The following is a 24,988-nucleotide window of genomic DNA, read 5'->3' as shown; positions in this document are numbered from 1 at the left end:
CAGGAAATTGATAGATAATAGTAATATTCTTATCTTCTTGTCCGGGGCAGAAGCTACATAAAAAAATATTGAATTAAAGCATGATAAGAGACGGTCCTTCTACTTGTAACATTTTTGTTTCTTATACATTGTTCATTGAAAGGTAATGTATCAAATGCAGCCATAAATTCTTAAAAATCAATGGGAAATTATCAGCCGCCTACTTACGAGTACGTAATTTTTATCGACATTCTATTGAAAAAAACATAAATTACAGCGGTGGTGTATAAGAGTAATTTTGAATTTTCGGTAGCCGGTTGCATACATGATAAATTATAAGGGCAAATAGGAATAAATTTAAATTTTTATAATATTTTTTATAAGGGTTCCTCTATGATGCTGTAATTTTTTTACTGTATTAATAATGTATTAATTGTATACAATTAGATTTAATCAATGACATACAATATTTGTAAAAAAAAATTAAAAATAATGGTATGGAGAATTTTTGTAAAATAACAGTCACCACCCTTAGAGTTTGAAATAATTTCACTTAAATAGCATATTTTATTTAAAATTATTTTTCAACCCTCCTTTAAATTTTTAATATGATAATTTTTTTTAAATAAATCTTCCAAAATAAATTACCATTAAGTATAAAATATAATATCAAGTAGGTTATTTAACACAAAGTCTTATAATAATTTGTATTGTATGAATTTAATTACAAACCATTAATACCTAAACAATAATGATAATAGAAGGCATTGCAATAAATTTTTTTATATGTGTTTTATTAATAATACTATATGAGTCACAATAAATGAGAAATATGTTATTCACCAATTATTATTGAAAAATATATATGTGTCTATATAACTGTAGAGTGAAAAATATTTTGATTTAAATTTTTAACAAAAAATTAAATTATTTATTTAATGTAATTCAATGGTGGAGGATATAACATTATGAAATGTTGCTTTAACTTTCAATATCAACCATTAGATTATGAGATATTAGTGGCTCAAATATTGTGTCAAAATTTTAAGTTAAAATATCCCAAACCATGTCTCTATAATGGAAATATAAAAACATACAATGATTTTTTCCTCATTTTGTCCATTAAATATTATTTGATGTAATATTTTATTTATTGTCACTATTAATTATCATAATAAAAGTTATTACTCTTCGTAATATAAAATTTTTATAATTACTATCAAAGAATAACAATAAAATAATCTTTCATGATTCATAAACTAAAGTTGATTAGAAATATGTGTTAGGTTTAACTTTTATGAAATTAACAAAGTAACATTTGAAAATAAAATGAAAACAAACTTGTGAAAGTTAAATTTTATAAGGTTCAAATAATTTCCTACCATGTCAATAAAAATATAAAAATATAAAAGATTTTCTTTCACATTTTTTCCCACGTAAATATCATTGGAGGCAATATTTTATTTATTGTCACTATTAACTATAATAACAAAAGTAATGACTTTTAATAACATAAAATTTTATAATTACAATCGAAGGATATCAATAAAATAATCTTTCATGATTCATAAACTAAAGCTCATTAGGAATATATATTGGATTTAACTTTTATGAAATTAACAAAGTGATGCTTGAAAATAAAATGAAAATCTATAGGCTTGTAAAACTTAAAATTCATACCATGTAAGAATATTAATTGTAAGATAAACATAAAGTTTAGAGACTAAGTACGTTAAATGAGTATTAAAAATATATATAGTTCATGATCAATTATACAATGGCCCTCAATATCATATAAAATAATGAGTATTTTAATATCCGATATTAAATTTTATTAAAACATGTGTGATCAAGTATTTTTTATATTACAAGCAATCTCACCAATAAGTTTATTGATGTAACTATGACATTTACTTAAGTATATATACTTAGTTGTGTTATTTATTAGTGTTATATCATATATAAATTTTGCAATTGCAATTTATTTATTTGATTTGTGTTAAATAACCTACCATTATATTTTATACTTAATGGTAATAGATTTTGGAAGATTTATTTAAAAAAGATTATCACATTTCAAATTTAAAGGATGATTGAAAAATAATTTTAAATAAAATATGCTACTTAAGTGAAATTGTTTCAAGCTCTAAGGGTGATTATAGTTATTTTAGAAAATTCTCCACCCCTTACACGCTTAACAAACTGTTCACTATAATTTTTAAATTATTTATTTTTCTTTACTACAAATATTGTGTACCATTGATTAAATCCAATGGTACACAATTAAAACATTATTGATGCTGTAAAAAAATTACAACATCATAGAGGAACCCTTTTTATAATAGGGCATTTTAGTGGACGACTGATAATCTTTTAAAATTAAAAAAACTTAAGTTTAAAGTTTGGGTGGGAATATTTCCACCCACTATTTTTGTAAATTTATCCTTGTTGAGTTGTGTCCCACATTGGCTAGTAAAGGGGAGATGCTTGAGTTTATAAGGTGGTAGGTCACTCCACCTAAAAGGCTAGTCTTTTGGGTTGGATACCTAGAAATCTTATGCTAAGTCCCCCCAACAAGTGGTATCAGAGCTAGACCCTAGTAGCCGGGATGTGGTGGTGGAACAACTCAGGTGTGTCGGACAAAAGGACCGGAGTCCGGCGGTGGTTTCGTCCGAGGGGGGGATTGTTGAGTTGTGTCCCACATTGGCTAGTAAAGGGGAGATGCTTGGGTTTATAAGGTGGTAGGTCACTCCACCTAAAAGGCTAGTCTTTTGGGTTGGATACCTAGAAATCTTATGCTAAGTCCCCCCAACAATCCCACTTCTAAAAAATAATTCTAATGAGTTCACAACATTTTTAAAAATATAAATTAATAATTTTTTTTTCATTTAATTAATTAAATCATTCTATTAAATTTTTTAAATTTGCATGACTACATTTGATTATAAACTTTAATATAAATTTTGTTTTATGATTTTATTATGGATTCCTCTATGATGCTGTAAAGTTTTTTACAGCATCAATAATGTATTAATTGTGAACCATTAGATCTAATCAATGGTATACAATATTTGTACTAAAAAAACAATGGTAATTGTTTAAGTGTGTGGATAATTTTTGTAAAATAATTGTAACCACCCTTAGAGTTTGAAACAATTTCACTTAAATAGTATATTTATTTAAAATTACTTTTCAGTCCTCCTTTAAATTTATAATATGATAATCTCTTTTAAATAAATCTTCCAAAATCAGTTACCATTAAGTATAAAATATAATATCAAGTAGGTTATTTAACACAAAGTCTTGTAATAATTTGTATTGTATGAATTTAATTACAAACCATTAACACCTAAACATTAATGATAATAGAAAGTATTGCAATAAACTATTTTATATGTGTTTTATTAATAATACTATATGAGTCACAACAAATGAGAAATATTTTATTCACTAATTATTATTGAAAAATATATATGTCTATATAACTATAGAGTGAGAAATATTTTGATTTAAATTTTTATCAAAAAAATAAACTATTTATTTCATGCAATTCAATGGTGAAGGATATAACATTATGAAATGTTGCTTTGACCTTCAATATCAACCATTAGACTATGAGATATTAGTGGCTCAAATATTGTACCAAATTTTAAGTTAAAGTATCCCAAACCATATCTTTATAATGGAAATATAAAAACATACAATGATTTTTTTTCCTCATTTTGTCCATTAAATATTTTTTGATGTAATATTTTATTTATTGTCATTATTCATTATCATAATAAAAGTAATGACTCTTTGTAGCATAAAATTTTTATAATTACTATCAAAGAATAATAATAAAATTATCTTTCATGATTCATAAACTAAAGTTAATTAGGAATATGTGTTAGATTTAACTTTTATGAAATTAACAAAGTGACATTTGAAAATAAAATGAAAACAAGCTTGTGAAAGTTAAATTTTATAAGGCTGAGATAATTTCCTACTATGTCAATAAAAATCTAAAAATATAAATGATTTTCTTACACTTTTTTTTCCACGTAAATATTATGGGAGGCAATATTTTATTTATTGTCACTATTAATTATCATAACAAAGATAATGATTCTTAATAACATAAAATTTTATAATTACAATCAAAGGATATCAATAAAATAATCTTTCACGGTTCATAAACTAAAGCTCATTAGGAATATATATTAGATTTAACTTTTGTGAAATTAACAAAGTGATATTTGAAAATAAAATGAAAACATATAGGCTTATAAAACTTAAAATTCCTATCATGCAAGGATATTAATGGTTAGATAAATATAAAGTTTAGAGAATAAGTATGTTAAATGGGTGATAAAAATAATACATACTTCATGATCAATTATACAATGACCCTTAATATTATATAAAATAATGAGTATTTTAATATACGATATTAAATTTTATTAAAACATGTGAGATCAAGTAATTTTTATGTTACAAGCAATTTTAACAATGAGTTTATTGATGTAACTATGACATTTACTTAAGTATATGTACTTAGTTGTGTTATTTATTACTATTATATCATATATAAATTTTACAATTGCAACTTATTTATTTGATTTGTGTTAAATAACATACCATTATATTTTATACTTAATGGTAATAGATTTTGGAAGATTTATTTAAAAAAGATTATCACATTTCAAATTTAAAGGAGGATTGAAAAATAATTTTAAATAAAATATGTTATTTAAGTGAACTTGTTTCAAACTCTAAGGATGTTCATAGTTATTTTATAGAATTCTCCACCCCTTACACGTTTGTTAACCGTTTACCATTATTTTTTTATTTTTTTTATTTTTACTACGAATATTGTGTACCATTGATTAAATCCAATAGTACACAATTAAAAATATTATTGATGCTGTAAAAAAATTACAGCATCATAGAAAAACCCTTTTATTATTGACAAAGTAATAAACATCTCTTTATGGCCTTTTTGCTTTTGTAACTGTACATAGGTTGACCATCCTTTTCATTTTTTATTTTTTTAAAAAATATTTATTCGTTCTTATTGTTATATTGGTTGATGCTTTGGCAGCATGCATATGTTGACGAGCAAAGGCTGTAAAGTATAAACATTGAGCTGTAATTGAAAACTTAATGAAACTTTTTGGCACAATTTTTCGTTGGGAGTAGGTATGACGTATGGCTTTGCCCTTGTTGTATTCTCCGCATGGTAAACAATTAAGTCCTCCTAATAATTTTTAGAGTAACGATACAGTTATAAATTTTTGTATAAATTTATTTTGTATAAATTAACATGACATTAATTCATTGGTTGAATAAAAATATAAAATAATAAAAACAAATCATGTGGACCAAGTGATTCAACAAATATTTTCATGTCACATCAATTTATATAAAATAAATTTGTACAAGAATTTATGACTATATTATTACTCTAATTTTTGTATTGTTTTTTAAGTTAGATTACATTTGGCACGCATAATTAAATTGAATTAAATTATGAGTTCGGCTATTAGCACCCTCTAAGATCCTATGATTCCTATTAAAACCCCTGTTTTAATTATATCCTATTTAATACCAAAAATATGTTTTTTTTTCTAAATGAACACTCTTTTCATTTATGAATTTTCAGTTTCTAATAATTTTCTCACTCTTTCATACTTAATATTTGTATTCCTCTCTTCAAACATTTTTTATTATTTAATTTCTAAAGAAAAAAATCTAAATGAAAAAAAGCAAGAAGAGCATTATACTTAGAAAATAATGAATATTTTATGGGTCTAATACATTTCTATCCTACATACAATTCTATCCTACCTATAAATTTTGGATTTAGCAATTAGTTTGAGAATCCTTAAAAAATTATTTACAATGGGATAAAATTTTATTTAGTTTAGTTTTTTCATTGTGTTGTATCTTAATTAAGTTGTTATATTTAATTACAAGAATTTTATTTTGGGTTAGAGGATTACTTCTTAAATTTAGATTATTTTAATGATAATAAAAAAATTATATTGTGTAAGGAAAATAAAATTAAAGAGAGAGAAAATATAAATTGCTTAATTCTATTTATATTTGTCATTAAAAGTGATTGTAATATAACAGGGGTTTTGTGAGATTAATGAAGGGGTGCCAATAGTCGAACTCTTAAATTATTAGGATTGGATTGCATTATATTGAATTGGATTAAGTTAGATTACTGATAACTCTATGAAATGAGAGTTATCATGGCACTTTTATATTTAGATCAATACTACTTAGAGAGTAAATTATGTATTTCTATTGCATTTTTGTTACATTTTGCATAAATAATCATTTTAGTCAATCTTAATAAGTTTTGCTCGATTTAAAGTAATTTGTGCTCAAATTGTGTGCATAATTGTAGGTTTCCAGAAGCTTATAACTCATGGAAGGAATGCTATGCAATAGGCTTGCAAAAATAAGGAAAAAACATGGCTATAAAAGAATTGAAATAAATTTGGAACAGTGCAGTTACTGTAGTCGTTGTTGTAGCAACCATTGCTGTAGCCGTTACTGTAGCAATCCTAGAACAACGACAGAGAAAATTCCGTGCGGGATACTTGCATAATTGCGATATGTAATTTCCTAATCTGACTTATGCGGCCCTAGGCTTCCGTTTACCCTAATTTTCAACTATAAAAGAAGCACACATCATAAGGATTAAAGGGAGCCGTCACCCAAGGAGAAAAACACAAAGAAACAAAAGAAAAACAAGATTCAAGAGAGAGATTGAAGGCTAAACAAGAGGAAAAATTGCAGAGATCAATTGGGAGCTCAAACATTCTTATTCTTCTCTTGCTTTCTCGTTTTCTATTTATTTATGGGGATGTGTTTCATGGCTGAAACTTTGTTCTTTATTTTTCTTTTACAAACCATGAACTAAATTTATTTGTGGTTGAGTGATAAACAATCTTGATGGTTTATTGATAGAATTTATGTGTTGCTGCATGTTTGTTGTAGCAGTTTGTTTTGATAATATTTATTTTTATTCATTATTTCGGTTGATCACCCATTTAATGATACAAGTTAGGAGAGAGCCGCAAAATGACCTATCTTAGTGGAACATATCAGAACAATACTTGATCTTAAATTGAGTTTCCCGGATTGAGTTTTACTTGAGTCCCAAAAGGGTCATGCTTGATTTAAGATTAGTGATGAACTAGACATAGTGATTCACATTGTAGGGTAAATAGAACCTAAGCGTGTAATGCTATATCTTATGTTGGCATAGCAACTGATCATTGTTATGTTGCATATAGATATAAGATATCCAACATGAGACGACTGAGGATACATAAGGATTATGCCCAGTTCTATAGCAAATACTGCAGCAACCGAGCCAACCATTAGAAAATAGTCAAGACCATTAAGAGAGTTTATTCACTCAACTACTTTATATTCCCATTGCTTTTATCCTTGAGATTGACATGATAATTTACTTTGTTGCATTTTATTTATTGTGTTTTTATTTTAATCAGTAAATTAGTTTCATCAATTGTTTATCTTAATTTAGACACAAAATATGCACTGTTAAGATTGCTGTAGCAAATCTGATAACATCAATCCCTGTGGAGACGATCTTGAATACTCATCACTTTATTACTTGTTGTGTACACTTGCACATTGACACCAATAGCATTAGTATAAAATTAACCAACAATTATATTATATAGTCTTATATTTGGTACAATACCAAATTAGACTATTTTAAATTATATTTAAATAATATCGAATAGCATTTAAGTTGGTATTTTAATATAAATAACAATTATCCATGGAATTTTATAATCATAATTAAAATAAATTTTAAAAGTAATTACTAGGAAAATTAAATATATTGCAAATAAGTTATTGGGTAGCCACAATATAACAAACAAATAAAAATAAATAAAAATTTAAATATTTAATTAAATTTTATCAAATATTTAAAAATATTATATAAAATCAATTAACTAATGGTATTATTAATTTTCATGATTATTTTTAATATTATATTAGTAATTATTAAATTTAAGACAATCAAATAATGCAATAAATAATTAAACGTTTAATTTTATTGATTAATTATTAAATATACAAGTAATGAAAATTTAATCTCAAGAGTTGGTAGAAGTAAAAGTACCAATTTAATTAGATCATATATAATAAATAAAAATAAAATTTAAGTAAATCATAATTAATAAAAAATTAGTTAATTAATTAATTAGTTAATTAATCAATCAATATTAGGTGTAAATAAAAAAAAAGATACAAATAAAAATCTCATAAATGGATGACTTTTTTTTTCTTTAATCTTATCCCAACTAAACCCATGTGTAAATTAGGATTATTAATCCGATGATTTTAAGATTAAATTTAAATTTAGTCCCCTTAGTCCAATCCAACTAAGCTTGCCAAACATGGGATAAGAATTTAATTCCAAAATTAGTCCAATCCCATATTTAATCCTAACATCCAAACACGACCTTAAAAGTTTTGAGATATTATTGAATTTATTTCTTATTCTATCTCCCTCTTGATCGTGTAAAACAAGTTCTCAAACTAATATATGTTGTCATCAAAGAACGACTTAGCTCGGAGTTGGATAGATCAATTGAATTATTACTTGCACGTACTTTATATATTGTCACGTGTATTTGACTTTGAAATTGAATAATTATGACAATATATAAAAATAATATAAAAAAATTTAAAACATGCATAATGTTTTCATTATATTGCTTCATTGAGACGTCTTGTAAAAGTCTTTCCAATGGTCCGAATTGTTTACAAGAAAAAGAAAAAGGAAATGTGTGTGTATAGAGTATTGATTTGGTTCAAGATGCACGATTTGTTAAAGTAATAAAGTCCAAGATTCTGGATTAGAATATATATATATATATATATTGCGGCTACAAAATAAAAAAACTTGAATATCAAATCATAAATCTAAGTAGAAAGGGCGAGGATAAAGAGTGTAATTGCAGAAGCTGTTTTCAATTCATTATTTTGACGAAGTAATAAATCTCTTTTTCCTTTCGCTTTTGCAACTGTACATGGGTTGATCATGCTTTTCATTTTTTATTTAAAAAAGTATTAATTCTTTGTAACTGTATATTGGTTGATAGTGTGGCAGCATGTATATGTTGATGAGTAAAGCATAAACTTTGACCTGTAAGTAAGGGAGCAATTAATGGAAAACTTTAGGAAACTTTTTTGACACACAGTTCTCTTTGCTGGGAGTGGATATGACTTTGCCATCGTTTCAAGTAACTTGATGACCCAATCCCACTGCGCTTTGATGATTGCAGATTCTTGGAAGACACTTCCATCAGTAGTGCACAACAATCAAAACTTAGCTTGCTGCGTCGACAAAGAATAATATTTCTTTTCATTGTTGGCTCTGGATACGGCATCATCGCTTAATTAATTGAGTATAAAATTAGTAAGTGGAAACCATAGTTAATCACCATCACATTCACTACAATCTTGATCGTACAAGATTTCGATAGGTTCACAATTTCAAGTATCGCACGCAATTTGATATATATATATATATATATATTTAGTACGTAAAACTATAGTTGATGAAGTCTAAACTAGTACGTATCCTTCATATCCATCACATAAAATTTTCAAAAATAAAATTTGCTTTATAAAATATATATGTACATAAGGCCGAGAGAAGAAGCACCTACATGCTTTGGTAAAAACTTAAATCTAATAGGTTTAAAATTAATTAGTTGAGCTAAATATGAATTTATTCAAAACACAAGGTCTTGGTTTAATTTTATTTTTTATAATTGTAAGGGAAAAGCTGAAGTTGATTTCTTAGTTCGTTAATTACTTCTCTTATAATTCAAACTCCGATAGTGTGTTTAAGAAAGCTAATTGAAAATATATAATTCGCTAAAATTCTATGAGAGGCTTAACTTTGATACTAGATTAATTAAAATAACTTGACTCAGAAACTTGTTGGAGACGAATTTGGCATCATTTTATATAATTACCCCCATAGCACATTTTGGGTTTATTGTGTGTGTGGAATAAATCATTTAATACATCGTGGACCATTTGAACTAAAAGAAGCTTTTGCTTCTCCTAAGCATCAAAGCATCATTTCTTCCTAAACTAGGAAACAAGCCAAATGATACATGTGTCACTCAACTTACAAGCAACAACTTCTTTTTGCATTGTAGACAAAGTGCTAATAGAGATTTTTGGCTCAACATTCTACTATAAAAGCAAGCCCCATGCTTATTACTTTTCAACAACACGAAAATAGGCAAAGTCATGAAACCCCAATATCACTTATCGCTTTGCCTTGCAATACTCCTCTTATTAACAACCCAATGTACCCCTCAACAATTTGCATGTGACAAGAGCAAGTCAGAAACAAGCCAGTTCCCATTTTGCAACTCCTCATTAACTTATGAGGACCGAGCCAAGAACCTAGTTTCACTCTTAACTCTGAAAGAAAAGGTGCAACAATTAGTAAACACAGCCACAGGCATTCCCAGGCTCGGCGTGCCATCCTACGAATGGTGGGGCGAGGCGCTACACGGCGTCTCAAACGTTGGACCCGCTGTGCGTTTTAATGCCACGGTGCCCGGTGCGACAAGCTTCCCAGCTGTAATTTTATCAGCTGCTAGTTTTAATGCAAGTTTGTGGCTCAAGATGGGGCAAGTGGTGTCAACCGAGGCTCGTGCCATGTACAACGTTGGTCAAGCCGGGTTGACGTACTGGAGTCCTAATGTTAATGTGTTCCGTGACCCGAGATGGGGCCGTGGCCAAGAAACCCCCGGAGAGGATCCATTAGTGGTATCAAAATATGCTGTGAATTATGTTAGAGGTTTGCAAGAAATAGGTGATAGCAAAAATTCATCTAGTGACAGGCTTAAGGTCTCCAGTTGTTGCAAGCATTATACTGCTTATGACGTTGACAATTGGAAAGGTGTTGATAGATTTCACTTTGATGCAAAGGTATTGTTATTTGTTATATTGATCGTATCTTCGTAAACATAATTAGTGTGAGGCCTCATGTTGTATACATGTATGATATCTTAATTATGTCGTCGTAATTAAGTGTTGGGTTGTTCCAGGTGACAAAGCAAGACCTGGAAGACACGTATCAGCCACCATTTAAGAGTTGTGTACAGGAGGGACACGTAAGTAGTGTAATGTGCTCGTACAATAGAGTAAACGGAATTCCAACATGTGCTGATCCAAATTTGCTCAAAGGAGTTGTTAGAGACCAATGGGGTCTTGATGGGTACGTACTTACGTATGATCCAAGGTCAAGCTACTATGCATACTAGTTGTGCCTAATTGTGCTTGTGTTGTTGCATTTGGCAGATATATAGTGTCAGATTGCGACTCTATTCAGGTTTATGACACTGCCATACGTTACACCGCCACGCCTGAAGATGCAGTGGCCCTTGCTTTGAACGCAGGTTTTGTACTTGCATCCATATAAATGCATATATTGAGTTTGATTGATAGTCATGATTTCATTTATACTCGGTCTCTTTATATGATTTTGTCACACAGGTTTAAACATGAACTGTGGGGATTATCTGGGGAAGTATACAGAGAATGCAGTTAACATGAGCAAGGTTAAAGAATCTGTGGTGGATCAGGCATTAATATACAACTACATTGTCCTCATGAGGCTAGGCTTCTTCGATGGGGATCCCAAATCACAGCCACTGGGGAATTTAGGACCGTCCGATGTTTGTACAGATGATCATAAGTCCTTGGCTCTTGATGCAGCTAGGCAAGGAATAGTTTTGCTAGGTAACAACGGAGCTCTTCCTTTGTCTTCAAATGCCACCCAGAACTTAGCTGTTATAGGACCAAATGCTAATGCCACCAATGTGATGATAAGCAACTATGCTGGCATACCTTGTGGCTATACTAGTCCTTTACAGGGCCTGCAAGAGTATGTGTCCGCTGTGACATATGCACCAGGTTGTAGCAATGTGAAATGCCAAGACGACTCCCTTATTGAACCGGCAGCTAAGGCTGCAGCCGCGGCTGATGTTGTTGTCGTGGTTGTGGGCCTTGATCAGTCTATAGAAGCAGAAGGGCTCGATAGAGAGAACTTGACTTTACCAGGATATCAAGAAAAGCTGGTGATGGAAGTAGCTAATGCTACAAAAGGGACAGTGATTCTTGTTGTTATGGCTGCTGGTCCTGTTGATATCTCTTTTGCAAAAAGCAATAGGAAAATTGGAGGGATATTGTGGGTGGGATATCCAGGACAAGCTGGTGGAGATGCGATAGCTCAAATCATCTTTGGAGACTATAATCCAGGTAATTAATTAACGCATGATCAGTTTGATCAGTTTAAGCTTTTGTACCACTGCTTGAGGTTAATTGCTTAAATAACTTGTCATAACTATCAGCTGGAAGGTCTCCGTTTACATGGTATCCGCAACAGTATGTAGATCAGTTGCCAATGACAGACATGAACATGAGAGCCAATGCCACAGCTAATCTCCCCGGAAGAACCTACAGGTTTTACTCGGGCAAAACCGTCTACCCATTTGGCCACGGACTAAGCTACTCATCGTTCTCCAAGTTTATAGTCTCGGCTCCTTCCACAGTACTCATAAAAAAAAATCGAAACAGCATACACTCTTCTCATGCTCAAGCCATTGATGTCACCACAGTAAACTGCAAAGACTTGCATTTTCACGTTGTCATTGGTGTCAAGAACAACGGGCCAATGAGCGGTTCTCATGTTGTGCTAATATTTTGGAAGCCACCAAGTGCATCAACAGCCGGGGCCCCAAATGTGGAGTTGGTTGGGTTTGAGAGAGTGGATGTGCAGAAGGGCAAAACCAAGAATGTGACAGTAGGGTTTGACGTGTGCCAAGGGCTTAATCTTGTGGATACCGATGGACAAAGGAAGCTGGTCATAGGGCTGCACACCCTTATTGTTGGATCTCCAAGTGAGCGCCAAGTGAGGCACCATCTCAATGTTAGGCTTGCTAGAAGTGCAAGTGAAACAGACTTAGCAATCATGTAGTTTCAGCACCACTATTACCAACAAAACTAATATTAGTCACCCATATTTAATTTGAGGTGTTACTATTATGTAATAGTAAAAACTTAGAGACCTATTTAATAAAAGTAAAAACTTATATTTTTATACAATAAACATTGTAAAAATAATTATAGAACTAGACAAAAATATCTTACTTTTCAACAATGGGTCTATGCACCCATCACCAGCAATCCAAGAGACAGCACCAAGTATAGGATCTGTAGTAACGGTTTTTAACAGCCTATTTGATGTCCAGCATCGCAGTTTTCGTGAAGCTTACTGGTTTCTTAAAATTGATATCATTGTAATTCAAGAGAACAAACTGGAGATGATCAAGAATCAAGAACCACATTTTGCTAAAAAAAAAATGTATGTAAATAATTCACTGCCCATAAACAACCCATTTTCTTTTTGCAAAAACCACTCCTTGCGATTTACTGATCTGAAATACTCAATTCTCTTTATTAATTTTTTTAATTTTTTAACTATTAAACAATAAAATAACGGGCTGGATTTCTTTTCTTTTTAAAGAAAATGGCAGAATTGAGTTCTGATATTCTTTTGAAGCTTCTTAAAGAAATGGGAGGCAAGGAAAATGAACCTAATGATGTAGAAAGCCCGTTTTGCTGAATTTATTGGGAGTCAAAATGATAATCTTATAGAGATACTAAACTTTATTGGGAGTTAATGATAGTATTATAGAGATACTAAGCTTTATAAAACATTTTTTCAGCCTTTTTTTTAATTCAATTTTTTAATCCAATCAGCAACTACAATTAATGGTATTACATGGGGAGACGTCGGCATCCAAGAGGAGATTGGTAATCTCATTGCACTATCACCATTGAAATGTCTGGTGGAACATACGGTATTATCTTTACTGCAGTGGTGTATAGTTTAGTATACATACTACGTCCTGCGCTGAACATATATTTTTCATTTGTGGTTGGGATCGGTGAGCTTTTCGAAGACTGTCTGTGTGGACTTGTTTGACAGATGCACTGGATAAACTTGAGTGTCCACAGCTGATAGCGGTGCTGGAGACCTCACTTGATGAGATCATTTGCTTTCTCATCGACAAGTAAGATTTTTCATTCATCGACTTTGTAGTGCGGTATTTGGACCTTCGGATGATGTGTCTCTAAATCTTTATTCTCTGACGACTCATCCTGCAAGTGTATGAAGCAGCAAATTAAGAATGCCAGCCCTCAAACTTCTTCTGGGGAGATGACCTTTTTTAAAGCTGAGGCAGAAAATACGTGGTTTTGCATATGACCTGTCGATCCAGGGGCGGCTATGGCGGAGTTGTTCCACCGTAGACCATTACCTTATAACCATACGTTCAAATCCACCATAGCCACTTCCTATATATACATACACCATTACACCTCATCCTGGTGATTATACGTGTTCATATTTTGTAGGGCCCTGAAGTCTGAAGATAATTCTTAATGACTCTTCTATTTTATATGCTTTCATTAATTGCTTGGTCGGAATAGCCTGGTTTTCTATATTGATTCCGCAATATGAGATTGTTCTCTGCGGAATAAAAATAACCCCATCTCTAGAATATTACTAAAGGAGATGGTAATTAATTTCTGTAATAAAGCTTCTCTGCCCTTTATTGGTAGGGGATTTCCTTCGCTTTTTCTTTTATTTACTTATCTTTAAAGCTATTCAGAAGAGCTTTAATATTATTCAGAAGACACTTAACTCATCTTGTATATTGTGTGCCACAAGAAAATAATTGAGACAAACTATTCAACTTTTCTGTCATTGAATAAACTTTGGAAGTGCAAAGTATGACCCATCGGATGATTGAAAGAGAATGACGAAGCTTCACCTATTACACTATTTAGTCTATCTATTAATATGAAAATGATGTAAAACCTTCCGGCTGCACAAATTTTTTCAATTAACACATTATTATTTAAAACTTTTGTTTCTTTATTAATGGACAAATTCTTATAATTTGTAATTTCTATAATATTGGAGCTTTCTATATACACAAGGATTCAAGACTTTAATGATTTATCTACGAAATTTTTTTAGACAAATAACTTTGAATAGAGCTAAAAAGAGCTTCTCAAGTAAGCCTTACAAGAAAAAGTTTAATATTTTCTACTTTTTCTAGATCTATATGTGTATACATTTATACCAGAGCCTATTGACCAATCAAGTATATATATATAGCTTAGAAATTTACTCTCCCAAACAATAGAAGGGGAGAAATGTAACTCTATTCCACATTTTCTGAAGAGGGGAAAAGGCCTCGTCGAGGTATGAATATAGAATAAATCGAATTCTATTCAATCAACCAATCATATTATGGTACACGTACATCAATTTATATTTCATACAATTGTTTATTTCTGTTAACTAATACTATTTCAAAATAGAAAGGAAGCAATATAAGGCTCAATGGGCCATTTTGGGCCCACAAAAATCAAAAAGTGGGCCTGCTAGTTATAACGTCGTCGTTTCCGGTTATAACCAAACCGGACATCACATGACCAAATTAGGCACTTGTCGGACACAAATCTGTTAGCGGCTGCTCGTCATCTTTTCCTTCTCCAGGAGTTGAAAATCGTAACAGTCGCAATTCCGTCCGTACATAAAAGTAATTTCTTTAGCTAAAACAGTTCTCGTCGACAACAATTTTCGCTGACTCGCCGAGCAAGACTCATCAGGTTTGTTCATTTAATTGATTAATTGTTATTCAATTCTGTTGCTCTGTGTTAGGGTTAGGGTTAGGGTTTAGGTCTACTGCTCAGAGATTAGTGTTCTATAATTTTGACCTAAAATACACGTGGTTGCGTATGTGTATATATATGTGCGTGAAATCATAGTTCACGAGGTTTTTTGTTTTTAATTTGTTTCTAAATTTTCTATAAAATTGATGATTGGTGGAATTTATGCTGTTTGTGGTGGTGTCTGTGGGATTTGAACTTGGAAATCCAGAAATTTTATGAATAATGATTCATTATGAAGGAAATTTGAGCTGTTTGTTGAAGGAAAATAATACATAGGTGTATTTGGTTGACGATGAGTCAATTTCAATATGCACAAAATTGTTGCACAAAAGTTGCCAAAATAAGTTTTTCCCGGGTCGATTGAGATTACCATTACGTTGTCTATGTTGCGGAAAAGAGCTGACAACTTGCGGTTATGTCTGTGTGATCCAAATGAGTTCAGTCTGTCCTATGAAAGAAATTTGTGTATGTGAAGGGGACCTAGACATCGGTAGATTCAACAAAGATGAATTCTTGCGATATCTGTCTGTGAAGGATAACTGATAATTTTTTTTTTGGGTCTGAGTTTCAGCAAACAAGCAGAGATATGCATGTATCTTATTGGAAGGGCTTAATATATTTTTATATTGCTCTGGATAAATTGCTTTGTAGTGCCAAAACTAACATCTAACTCTTTTATTTCTGATAGCTGTTTTACTCCCGTTGAGTGCTTTATGGTACTAGAAAAATATTTCAACCAGTGTGTTTTAACCTGAAATCAAGCTGTTTCTGACCTAGATTAAAATCCTCATCAGAAGAATCTTTAAAAAAACAGAAGAAGAAAGAAATGAACGCTGGAGTACCTAGATGATCTCAATGCTATTGTATTGTGCAACATGTTGTGTGCTGCATCAAATATTAAAATCTGAATAGCAAAACTACACTAATGCTCTGCTCACACCCCAGTAAGCTAGTACATTTTATTGACTAGGGTGTGACTTTTGTACAAATGCTCCTCCCTAATGTGGATCATTCGAAATCTAAGGTAAATCATTTCTAAAATGGAACCCTATGTGCCTACTTTTGTTAGTACAATCTAAAACAATTTCCTGCCACTAACTTCAAGGAAAGATGGGTTCTTTTCTGTTTGCCAATATCATCATCATCACTTTTACGGATGGTGATATAGCAAAATTGTGGGAGATAGGCATCCCAAACTTATCCCAAATGGTTGAAATAGTCCTGCACTAACTGATTTTTGTGCCAAACTGGCGACGTGCTTAGTTTTTGCATCCAAAATCACACTTTTGAGAATTAGGAGACTTGTCGCTGACCAAAATCTGTCCTTTTACCTCTCTATTTATTATCCTCCATTTAGTTGTATTATTTCTGTTGGATTGACATAGTCTTTAATGGGACAACCTAGTTGGTTTGCCTCTCGCGGTGGAAGCAAGAGGTCAATGGTTTAAAGTTCCTTCTTGCCAACCTTTGGAGGGGAATTGAATTAGTTTGGGGTGGGATAGGGTGAGGTGTGTGGTAACTAGAAAACATGATTGACATAGGTACTCAGTTTAACTCGAATCATGTGTTATTTTGTTAGTATCGTCATGACGTCTATTATTATGACAATGTCTAGGGAAAATAGAAATGAAATAATTAATAACAAGAATTTGTGGGAATGATACTTTGGTTAAAAGAGGTATTTCTATTCCCTGAGCACAGAAGAAATGTGGATGCAGTGCAGATTTAAAATAACATGCTACCATATGCCAACACGTGATCTCTAATTATGGTGTACATTTGGAGCATAATTTGCTCCAGATGACAGGACAAGTTTTTCCCCAATCTTTTTGAGGGGTCAGACTTCCCTGAGCTAACTCTTGTTATCTTTGTTCCTTACATACTTGGAATTCTCTAAATGCTCCCTGTGAGAAATTATAAGCACGTCTTGTGGTTGCTGATTTCCTATGGTAATAGCTAGCTTCCGGGTCTCTTTTTCTCATGACACCCACCTTTTCAATTTATGATCCTCTGACCTTTTCCATATTTGTGTTTTGGAGGGGGGGGGGGGGGGGGGGGGGGGGGGGGGGGGGGGGACTGCCTTGAAGTTAAGAGGCAGAAAAGTTGTGAGAGATAGAAAAAACACACAAGTACAGTGGTGCTAGCTTCTTCCTGTCTTTCTTATTTTCATTTTTCTCTTTAAAACCTCCACGGCCCACTTTAATGGTCTGACCTGTATCCAGTGTAGATGGCTGGTCAAGAACTTTGAGTTTCTGCCCACCTTATGTTTTTTGTCTTTGCTGTGTTGGGGAAAGTTTTTTTTAGAGGAGATCCATGAATTTACTATGAAGGTTGTTTTATGGAGATGATGTTGAATGCAGTGATATGTAGTTGGATATGATTGGTGCTTGCTGAAATGCTGTGTTCTTTTACTTTTAGGATTTGGTGTTTTCTGTTTTGAAGGGTGTGGTAGGGGCTTGGTTTGTACTCATGGATGATGATGGGTGTATGGTTGTGATTTGGACAGGGAGGCAGCAGCTATTCTGGTGTTTGGTGGTGAAGTTTTTGCAGATCGGTGGTGGTAGGTGTTAATAGGTGTTAGTTGAACATGAGTTCTGTCAGCAGGAGCCGAAGCAGGAGCAGGAGCAGGAGCCCGCTGGATCGTAAGATCCGCTCTGATCGCTTCTCCTACCGTGATGCACCATACAGGAGAGGGTCTCGTCGGGGTTACAGGTTTTCTAATTTTGATCATAAACTTGTTTTTTCTTTCTCTTTATTGGCTTGAGGGGGTGGGGGGTGAAGGAGACTGTTATGTCTTTGGTGGAGGTTGTTTTTGTAGCTGACCGTTATTCTAGTTATGGTTGATGATTCTACATGATTATGTCTTCGAGGATCTTCAGAATTGTTTTTAGCATTTCTGCTTATGATTGTTCTCATGCTAATTACTTGGTTAACTACTTTTAAACTGTCTCGGAGTTTCATACAATAGCATCAGTTTACTCAATTGTGTTATTCAGTTATTTACCTAACGCCATCATGGTTGTGGAGATACTTCTTTCCCTGCCTTCTGTGTGGTGTTTTATGATAAAACTATACTGGAAATTTGGTTTTGTGTTTTGAGTTGTTCTGTGGCAAGTTATGTCTTGAATTCCTTGTCACTGAATTGCATTCAAGAGTTAATATTTTCTTGAAAGTAATATTTATTTTCACTGTGTGTTATAGCTGTTTTTGTATTATGTCCTGGATTCTTCTTATTAATGCTTCTGTCGGTCATTTATTATATTGGCTACTTAACTCTTTTGAGGATACCCTTCTCTTTTATTTGGAAAGCCCCAAAAAACCAAAGAGTAAGATTCTTCATTATTCATTAGGATGAAAAGTTCTTAAGGTTTCATGTTTTTCTAACACCAAACGAAGAAAAAAGGGCTCTTTTATTTTTTCTATTTTCAATTTACCATTGTTCAAAATCAATTTAAAAATGGGGTCCTCACTGTTTTAGACTAAAATAATTCTAGATTTACTTTGTACCATGCATTTCTTTTTCTGCTCAGGAATTAATCTTCTTTGCATTTTTTGTCAGCCAAAGTAATCTTTGCAAGAATTGCAAACGGCCAGGTCATTTTGCTAGAGAGTGCCCTAATGTGGCAATTTGTCACAATTGTGGTCTTCCAGGGTATGTAATCTCTTTCATTTGAGACAAATAAAAGTATATAAGTTGATATCTGATCACTTGAACTGAACATACGAGTTTTTTATTATTATTATTATACATCTCGTAATTCACATGTAGTTTGCAGTTGGTCTGTGAAGGTGTGCAGCTGTGTAGCTGTCTGGTATCCTCTTAGACATCATTTCCATTCTTGAAAACAAAAAGCCTTTGGGAAGCATGTTTGACATGCTTTTCCAAAAGGCAAAACATGTTTTCCAACCTTTAGAGTTTAAACCATCAATTTCATTTCTAAACTAACTCATGAATAATGCCATTATTAAAACGAAAGTAATGCCACCCTAATGATTCACACAAATTTTTGTGTAGAAAGCATAAATTCCTTGAAATTGCCTGTGTGGGGGAGGCTTAATGTGGAATCTATATGTTCAAGCATTTGCCATTTCTAAACTTACTCATGAATAATGCCATTATTAAAACGAAAGTAATGCCACCCTAATGATTCACACAAATTTTTGTGTAGAAAGCATAAATTCCTTGAAATTGCCTGTGTGGGGGAGGCTTAATGTGGAATCTATATGTTCAAGCATTTGCTTCCCTGCTATGTCTGGAATTGATATCTTTTGGACTAGTTTGGTGTAGGTACAAGCTTCACTAACTTTTTCTGTGTTTGTAAATTGTGGTGACTAGTTAATCTTGATCTCTGGAATGATTGTACCTTAACCCATGTGTTTTACTTTGGCCTTAGCCAGTGGAACATTGCATCCTTAATTGATCCTTATTAATATTTATGGTTGCTGCTTGTTCAACCAAGTCACTAAGACACTCTGCAATTGCAAACTAGTGGTATTACGTTGGTGTAAAATTTACATATGCTTCAATGCAGCTTTTGTTCCTTTGCTTCGAAATACATAGTGTTCACTGTCCCCTTTTCTCTAATCTTGAGGCCCAAATTATGGACATTGCCAGATGAGATTTTTAGGAGGAGAAGATAATTGCATTGCTTTGATTCCTGAAATATTCTGCAGTTAAACAGGCCTTTGGGGAAGTTTCGTGACCTAACTTTGTATTTTAAATTTTTTTCAGTGATGAGAAAGGAATTGATCTCCCTTGAATAATGTAGTGATATTCTTCTGATTTTCTCATCACTTGAATTAATGGGCAATATTGATGTTTTACTTGTAATTGTGCTTGAAAACATTTGTGCAGCCACATTGCTTCAGAATGCACTACAAAGGCATTATGTTGGAATTGCCGGGAACCAGGGCACATGGCTGGCAACTGTCCAAATGAGGGCATCTGCCACACCTGTGGCAAAGCTGGACATCGTGCAAGAGACTGCACTGCTCCCCCACTGCCACCTGGGGACTTGAGATTGTGCAACAACTGCTATAAGCAGGGTCATTTTGCAGCTGATTGTACAAATGACAAGGCTTGCAACAACTGTAGGAAGACAGGTCACCTGGCACGGGATTGTCCCAATGATCCCATCTGTAACTTGTGCAATGTTTCTGGACATGTTGCTAGACACTGTCCAAAATCTGGCGGTCTTGGAGATCGCTACAGTGGTGGCAGTGGTGCTCGTGGCAGTGGGGGCAGTGGTGCTCGTGGTGGTGGTTACCGAGACATAGTATGTAGAAACTGCCAGCAGCTGGGACATATGAGCAGGGATTGTATGGGACCGTTGATGGTCTGTCACAACTGTGGTGGACGAGGACACCTAGCATATGAGTGCCCTTCAGGGAGGTTCTTGGACCGCTATTCTCGAAGGTACTGATAGATGGCATTTGTGTCAGCTATCAATTTGTCATACTAGTTATTTTTCCATGTTATTTTTGGATACTGTTTTAGCTTAGATTTGTTGAAGGTTTGAGATTGGAACTGGATAGAGCTGGATAGTTGGTTTGAGAATTTGATGTGGTAGGATTGCATTTTTTTTTTTTGTTTTCGATGTGGGAGATTTTTTAATCCATTAAAAAACTTATTGATTTGTGCCATTTGTTGTTATTATCGAAATAATAGATTACTATTAACAAGACTCCGAGTGAGTTTGGTTTCCTCTGTTTGGATTTCGTCATGAAGTGAAATGACTTAGAAATAAGTGAAAATGTTTTTTTCCCCCTAAATTATTTTCACGTTTTGAGAAGAAAATTTGAAAAAACAGAAACAGCGTTTTTAGAGTCCGCTTTTCATCGACTATCATTTTCAGATGCGTCGGAACGGTGAAAATTTGTATGGTGTTGGCATTTTATGAAAAAGATCAAAGAAAGTATTTTTTCTTATATCATTTATTTTGAAGAAAATCAATAAAATCTGACTAGCCTAAGCTGAGCATGAAATCTGATTACAATATTCGATTGGTATTATATGCTATAGTTTGGGAGCGGTTAGAAAATAAATAAAATTTAATTATACAAGGGTGTTTGGGTTGTTGAGTATGATATCGTAGTCATTGTCTGTCTTAAAATGTTTTTTGTACTTCCAATTTTTCGTCAAACATTTGGTATCCATTTTTCTTTTACATTGTTTTGAGGGCCTGTTAGACAAATTTTTGAAATTAAAAAAAAAAAGTTATTTTGAGGGCCTGTTAGACAAATTTTTGAAATTAAAAAAAAGTTATCTCCATTCTCAAAACAAATTTAATAGAAATCATTTGGAAAACCAAAACTTATTCGTTTTCTCTTTATTTATTTCACAAAATAGTTATTATTGGTAGTCACATTTTTCTCCAAAATTTCATCCAAGCACATTATGTGTGTTTCTATATGTAAAGTACATTTCATGATTACAAAATGTGTTATAAACTGGAAAACACTAAATTGATATAGAGCTAATAAAACGGTCAGTGAATCGTGTTTGTATTATGTTAGTTTCATATTGTGTCAAAATTGGGTTGACACAAATACGACTCATTTAATAATTGTGTTATAATACTTATACTTTAACTCGACAGAAAATAAACTGGTTATTACCTAATAACCTACTTAATAATTATATATTTAATAAGATTTACATCATATATTTACACTCTATTATATATATATATAAGAACATCTTGTTGTGCGCGGAATGCGGAATGAAGCACACTAAATAATTATAGAAAAATAAAGGACACAAGAATTACGTGGTTCGGTAATTAAATCTATATCCAAGGAGGCAAGAAAGAATAATTGTTTATTTAATAATTAATAGAGTACAAATATTTGAGTAACGAATCTCACTTCCCAGAAACCCAAATATATTCAGTACTCTCACATTCTGCAGGAAAGATAAATTCTCCAGACACACTTATCTCACTTCTCTCAAAAACTTAGAAACTTATAAACTTAACAATTTTAGGATGCTTAACAAATGAAAAAACTCCCTCTATTTATAAGAAGTATTTTGCACTATTACAATTTCGGCGTTCACCAACAATTTGCCAAATTGTCCAAGTTATTGTGAATTTGTCAAATTGTCACATGCTTCACCAACTCCTTTGGCTCTAATTTCCACAATTCCAACTACATGCTTCATCCAAATTTCTAAGGGTTTGTGCCAACTTTTCAAGCTTTGCATGCTTAGCCACATGCATGTGTCAAATTTCCAAGGTCGGTGCCAACTTTGGCCAATTTGTCACCAAGTTTTGTCAACTTTTTAACAATTCTTCACCTCGGCGAAGATTTGTCCAAATCTGAGCCGACTTGCCAACGAATTATCATCATCAAAGCGGTTGCATCTCTATGACTGCCTACGTACTCAAAATTTGGGATCAAACCAACTGTAGTTCAAAATTCCCTAAGGACATAACTTAACACAATCGAAGGATTTGAATTAGTTTCAAACAATGTTGAAACTTAACTCTAGAAATCACCTTTGTCAACATATCTGATGGGTTATCCTTGGTATTGATCTTTTTCAACAACACATCACCACCCTCGATAATCTCCCTCACATAATGATATTTCACATCTATGTGCTTCGTCCGAGCGTGATATGTTTGATTCTTCGCGAGAAATATCGCACTTTGGTTATCACAAAAGACTGCAATGTTCTCTTGGATTACTCTCAAATCACCTAACAATCCTTTTAACCAGATATCTTTCTTTACAACTTCAGTTGCTGCCATGTACTCTGCTTCCGTAGTGGACAGAGCAATTGTTGATTGTAGAATCGACCTCCAGCTAACCGGTCCTCCACCCGATGTGAATACGTAACCTGTTGTTGATATTCGCTTGTCAAGGTCTCCAGCGAAATCAGAATCACAATACTCAACACATTGTTGACCACAATCCTTCTTGAACAATAACCCAACATCAACTGTCCCATGCAGATATCGGAGAATCAATTTTACCGTAAGCCATTGATTTTTACCCGAATTGTGCATGTATCTACTAACCATGCTTACTGTTGGAGATATATCGGGCCTTATGCATACCATAGCATACATAAGACTATCCACAACACTAGCATATGGAACACGAGCCATGTAATCGCACTCCTCTTGAGATATAGGATATGAAGAAGAGCTTAATTTGAAATGAGGAGCTAGAGGTGTACATATCGGTTTAGTTTTGTCATCCATACCGAATCTTTCTAGTACTTTCTTCAAATAAGACTTTTGAGTCAACCATACGCTTTCATTTTTTTTATCTCTACGAATCTCCATCCCAAGTATTCTCTGTGCATCACCCAAGTCTTTTATCTTGAACTCAGAAGCCAACTGCTTCTTTAATCTTTCGATCTCATCTCTATTCTTCGAAACTATAAGCATATCATCGACATAGAGTAACAAATAGATGAAAGCTCCATCTAGTAGTCTTCTGAAGTAAACACAATGATCGTGTTCACTTCTGGTGAATTTCTGCCAGTGTATAAATTGATCAAATCTTTTGTACCACTACTTTGGTGATTGCTTCAGTCTGTACAAAGATTTAATCAACCTACACACATGATTCTCCTTTCCAGCAACTCTGAAACCATAAGGCTGAATCATATAGATTTCCTCCTCCAAATCTCCATGTAAGAACGCCGTCTTAACATCCAATTGAGTTAACTCTAACTCATATTCTGCAACTAAGGCAAGTAGGATACAAATGGAAGTATGTTTTACAACTGGAGAGAAAACTTCATTGTAGTCAATACCTTCCTTTTCAGCAAAACCTTTTGTAACGAGCCTTACCTAGTATTGAGGAGTTGATTGATTTGGGGATCTTTGCTTCTTGGTGTACACTCATTTATTGCCAATAACTTTTTTTCCCTTTGGTAACTCTACAAGTTCCCAAGTTTGATTTTGATGGAGAGATTTCATCTCTTCTTCCATGGCTAACTTCCATTGATCACTTTCATTACTGCGTAATGCTTCACTGAAAGTGTTGGGGATGTCATCATCAATAACTGGAAGTGCATAGGCTACCACTATATCTTTAGTAAGCCATCCGGGTTTCTTTATCTCTCTTATTGGCCTCCTTGTTGCTATAAAATCATTATTATCTACATCATCAATTGTTTCTTTATTTTGTGGGACATTAGAAGAAATAATCTCTTCTTCAACTCTAGGTGTCACTT

At 32.7% G+C, this 24,988-nt stretch overlaps 2 protein-coding genes across 3 annotated transcripts; both read left to right on the top strand.

Moving 5' to 3' along the window:
* The first annotated feature begins 10,273 nt into the window (after positions 1-10,273).
* Positions 10,274-13,074, top strand: LOC102630889 (probable beta-D-xylosidase 5). Its single transcript, XM_006487307.4, has 5 exons — positions 10,274-10,974; positions 11,094-11,263; positions 11,347-11,444; positions 11,542-12,306; positions 12,399-13,074. Exons 1-5 carry the CDS (start codon positions 10,285-10,287, stop codon positions 13,022-13,024), a joined length of 2,349 nt encoding a protein of 782 aa, XP_006487370.2. The 5' UTR covers positions 10,274-10,284; the 3' UTR covers positions 13,025-13,074.
* A 2,470-nt stretch (positions 13,075-15,544) lies between these two features.
* Positions 15,545-21,438, top strand: LOC102630381 (uncharacterized). 2 transcript variants are annotated; one of them, XM_006487305.4, is made up of 4 exons: positions 15,545-15,732; positions 18,302-18,507; positions 19,355-19,447; positions 20,651-21,438. In XM_006487305.4, exons 2-4 carry the CDS (start codon positions 18,383-18,385, stop codon positions 21,216-21,218), a joined length of 786 nt encoding a protein of 261 aa, XP_006487368.1. In that variant the 5' UTR covers positions 15,545-15,732; positions 18,302-18,382; the 3' UTR covers positions 21,219-21,438. The 2 variants fall into 2 exon arrangements, with proteins under 2 accessions (XP_006487368.1, XP_006487369.1); XM_006487306.4 differs by having other exon boundaries at positions 18,214-18,507.
* Positions 21,439-24,988: the final 3,550 nt, after the last annotated feature.

Source organism: Citrus sinensis, chromosome 8 (genome assembly GCF_022201045.2).
Source record: "Citrus sinensis cultivar Valencia sweet orange chromosome 8, DVS_A1.0, whole genome shotgun sequence".
Lineage (NCBI taxonomy): Eukaryota > Viridiplantae > Streptophyta > Magnoliopsida > Sapindales > Rutaceae > Citrus > Citrus sinensis.
This window is presented reverse-complemented; position numbering and strand designations above follow the sequence as displayed.

Coding starts and splice junctions, on each gene's coding strand:
- LOC102630889 (XM_006487307.4), top strand. CDS start 10,285: ATGAAACCCCAATATCACTTATCGCTTTGCCTTGCAATACTCCTCTTA. Junction 10,975..11,093: donor GATTTCACTTTGATGCAAAG/GTATTGTTATTT, acceptor GGGTTGTTCCAG/GTGACAAAGCAAGACCTGGA. Junction 11,264..11,346: donor GACCAATGGGGTCTTGATGG/GTACGTACTTAC, acceptor TGCATTTGGCAG/ATATATAGTGTCAGATTGCG.
- LOC102630381 (XM_006487305.4), top strand. CDS start 18,383: ATGAGTTCTGTCAGCAGGAGCCGAAGCAGGAGCAGGAGCAGGAGCCCG. Junction 18,508..19,354: donor GGGTCTCGTCGGGGTTACAG/GTTTTCTAATTT, acceptor ATTTTTTGTCAG/CCAAAGTAATCTTTGCAAGA. Junction 19,448..20,650: donor CACAATTGTGGTCTTCCAGG/GTATGTAATCTC, acceptor ACATTTGTGCAG/CCACATTGCTTCAGAATGCA.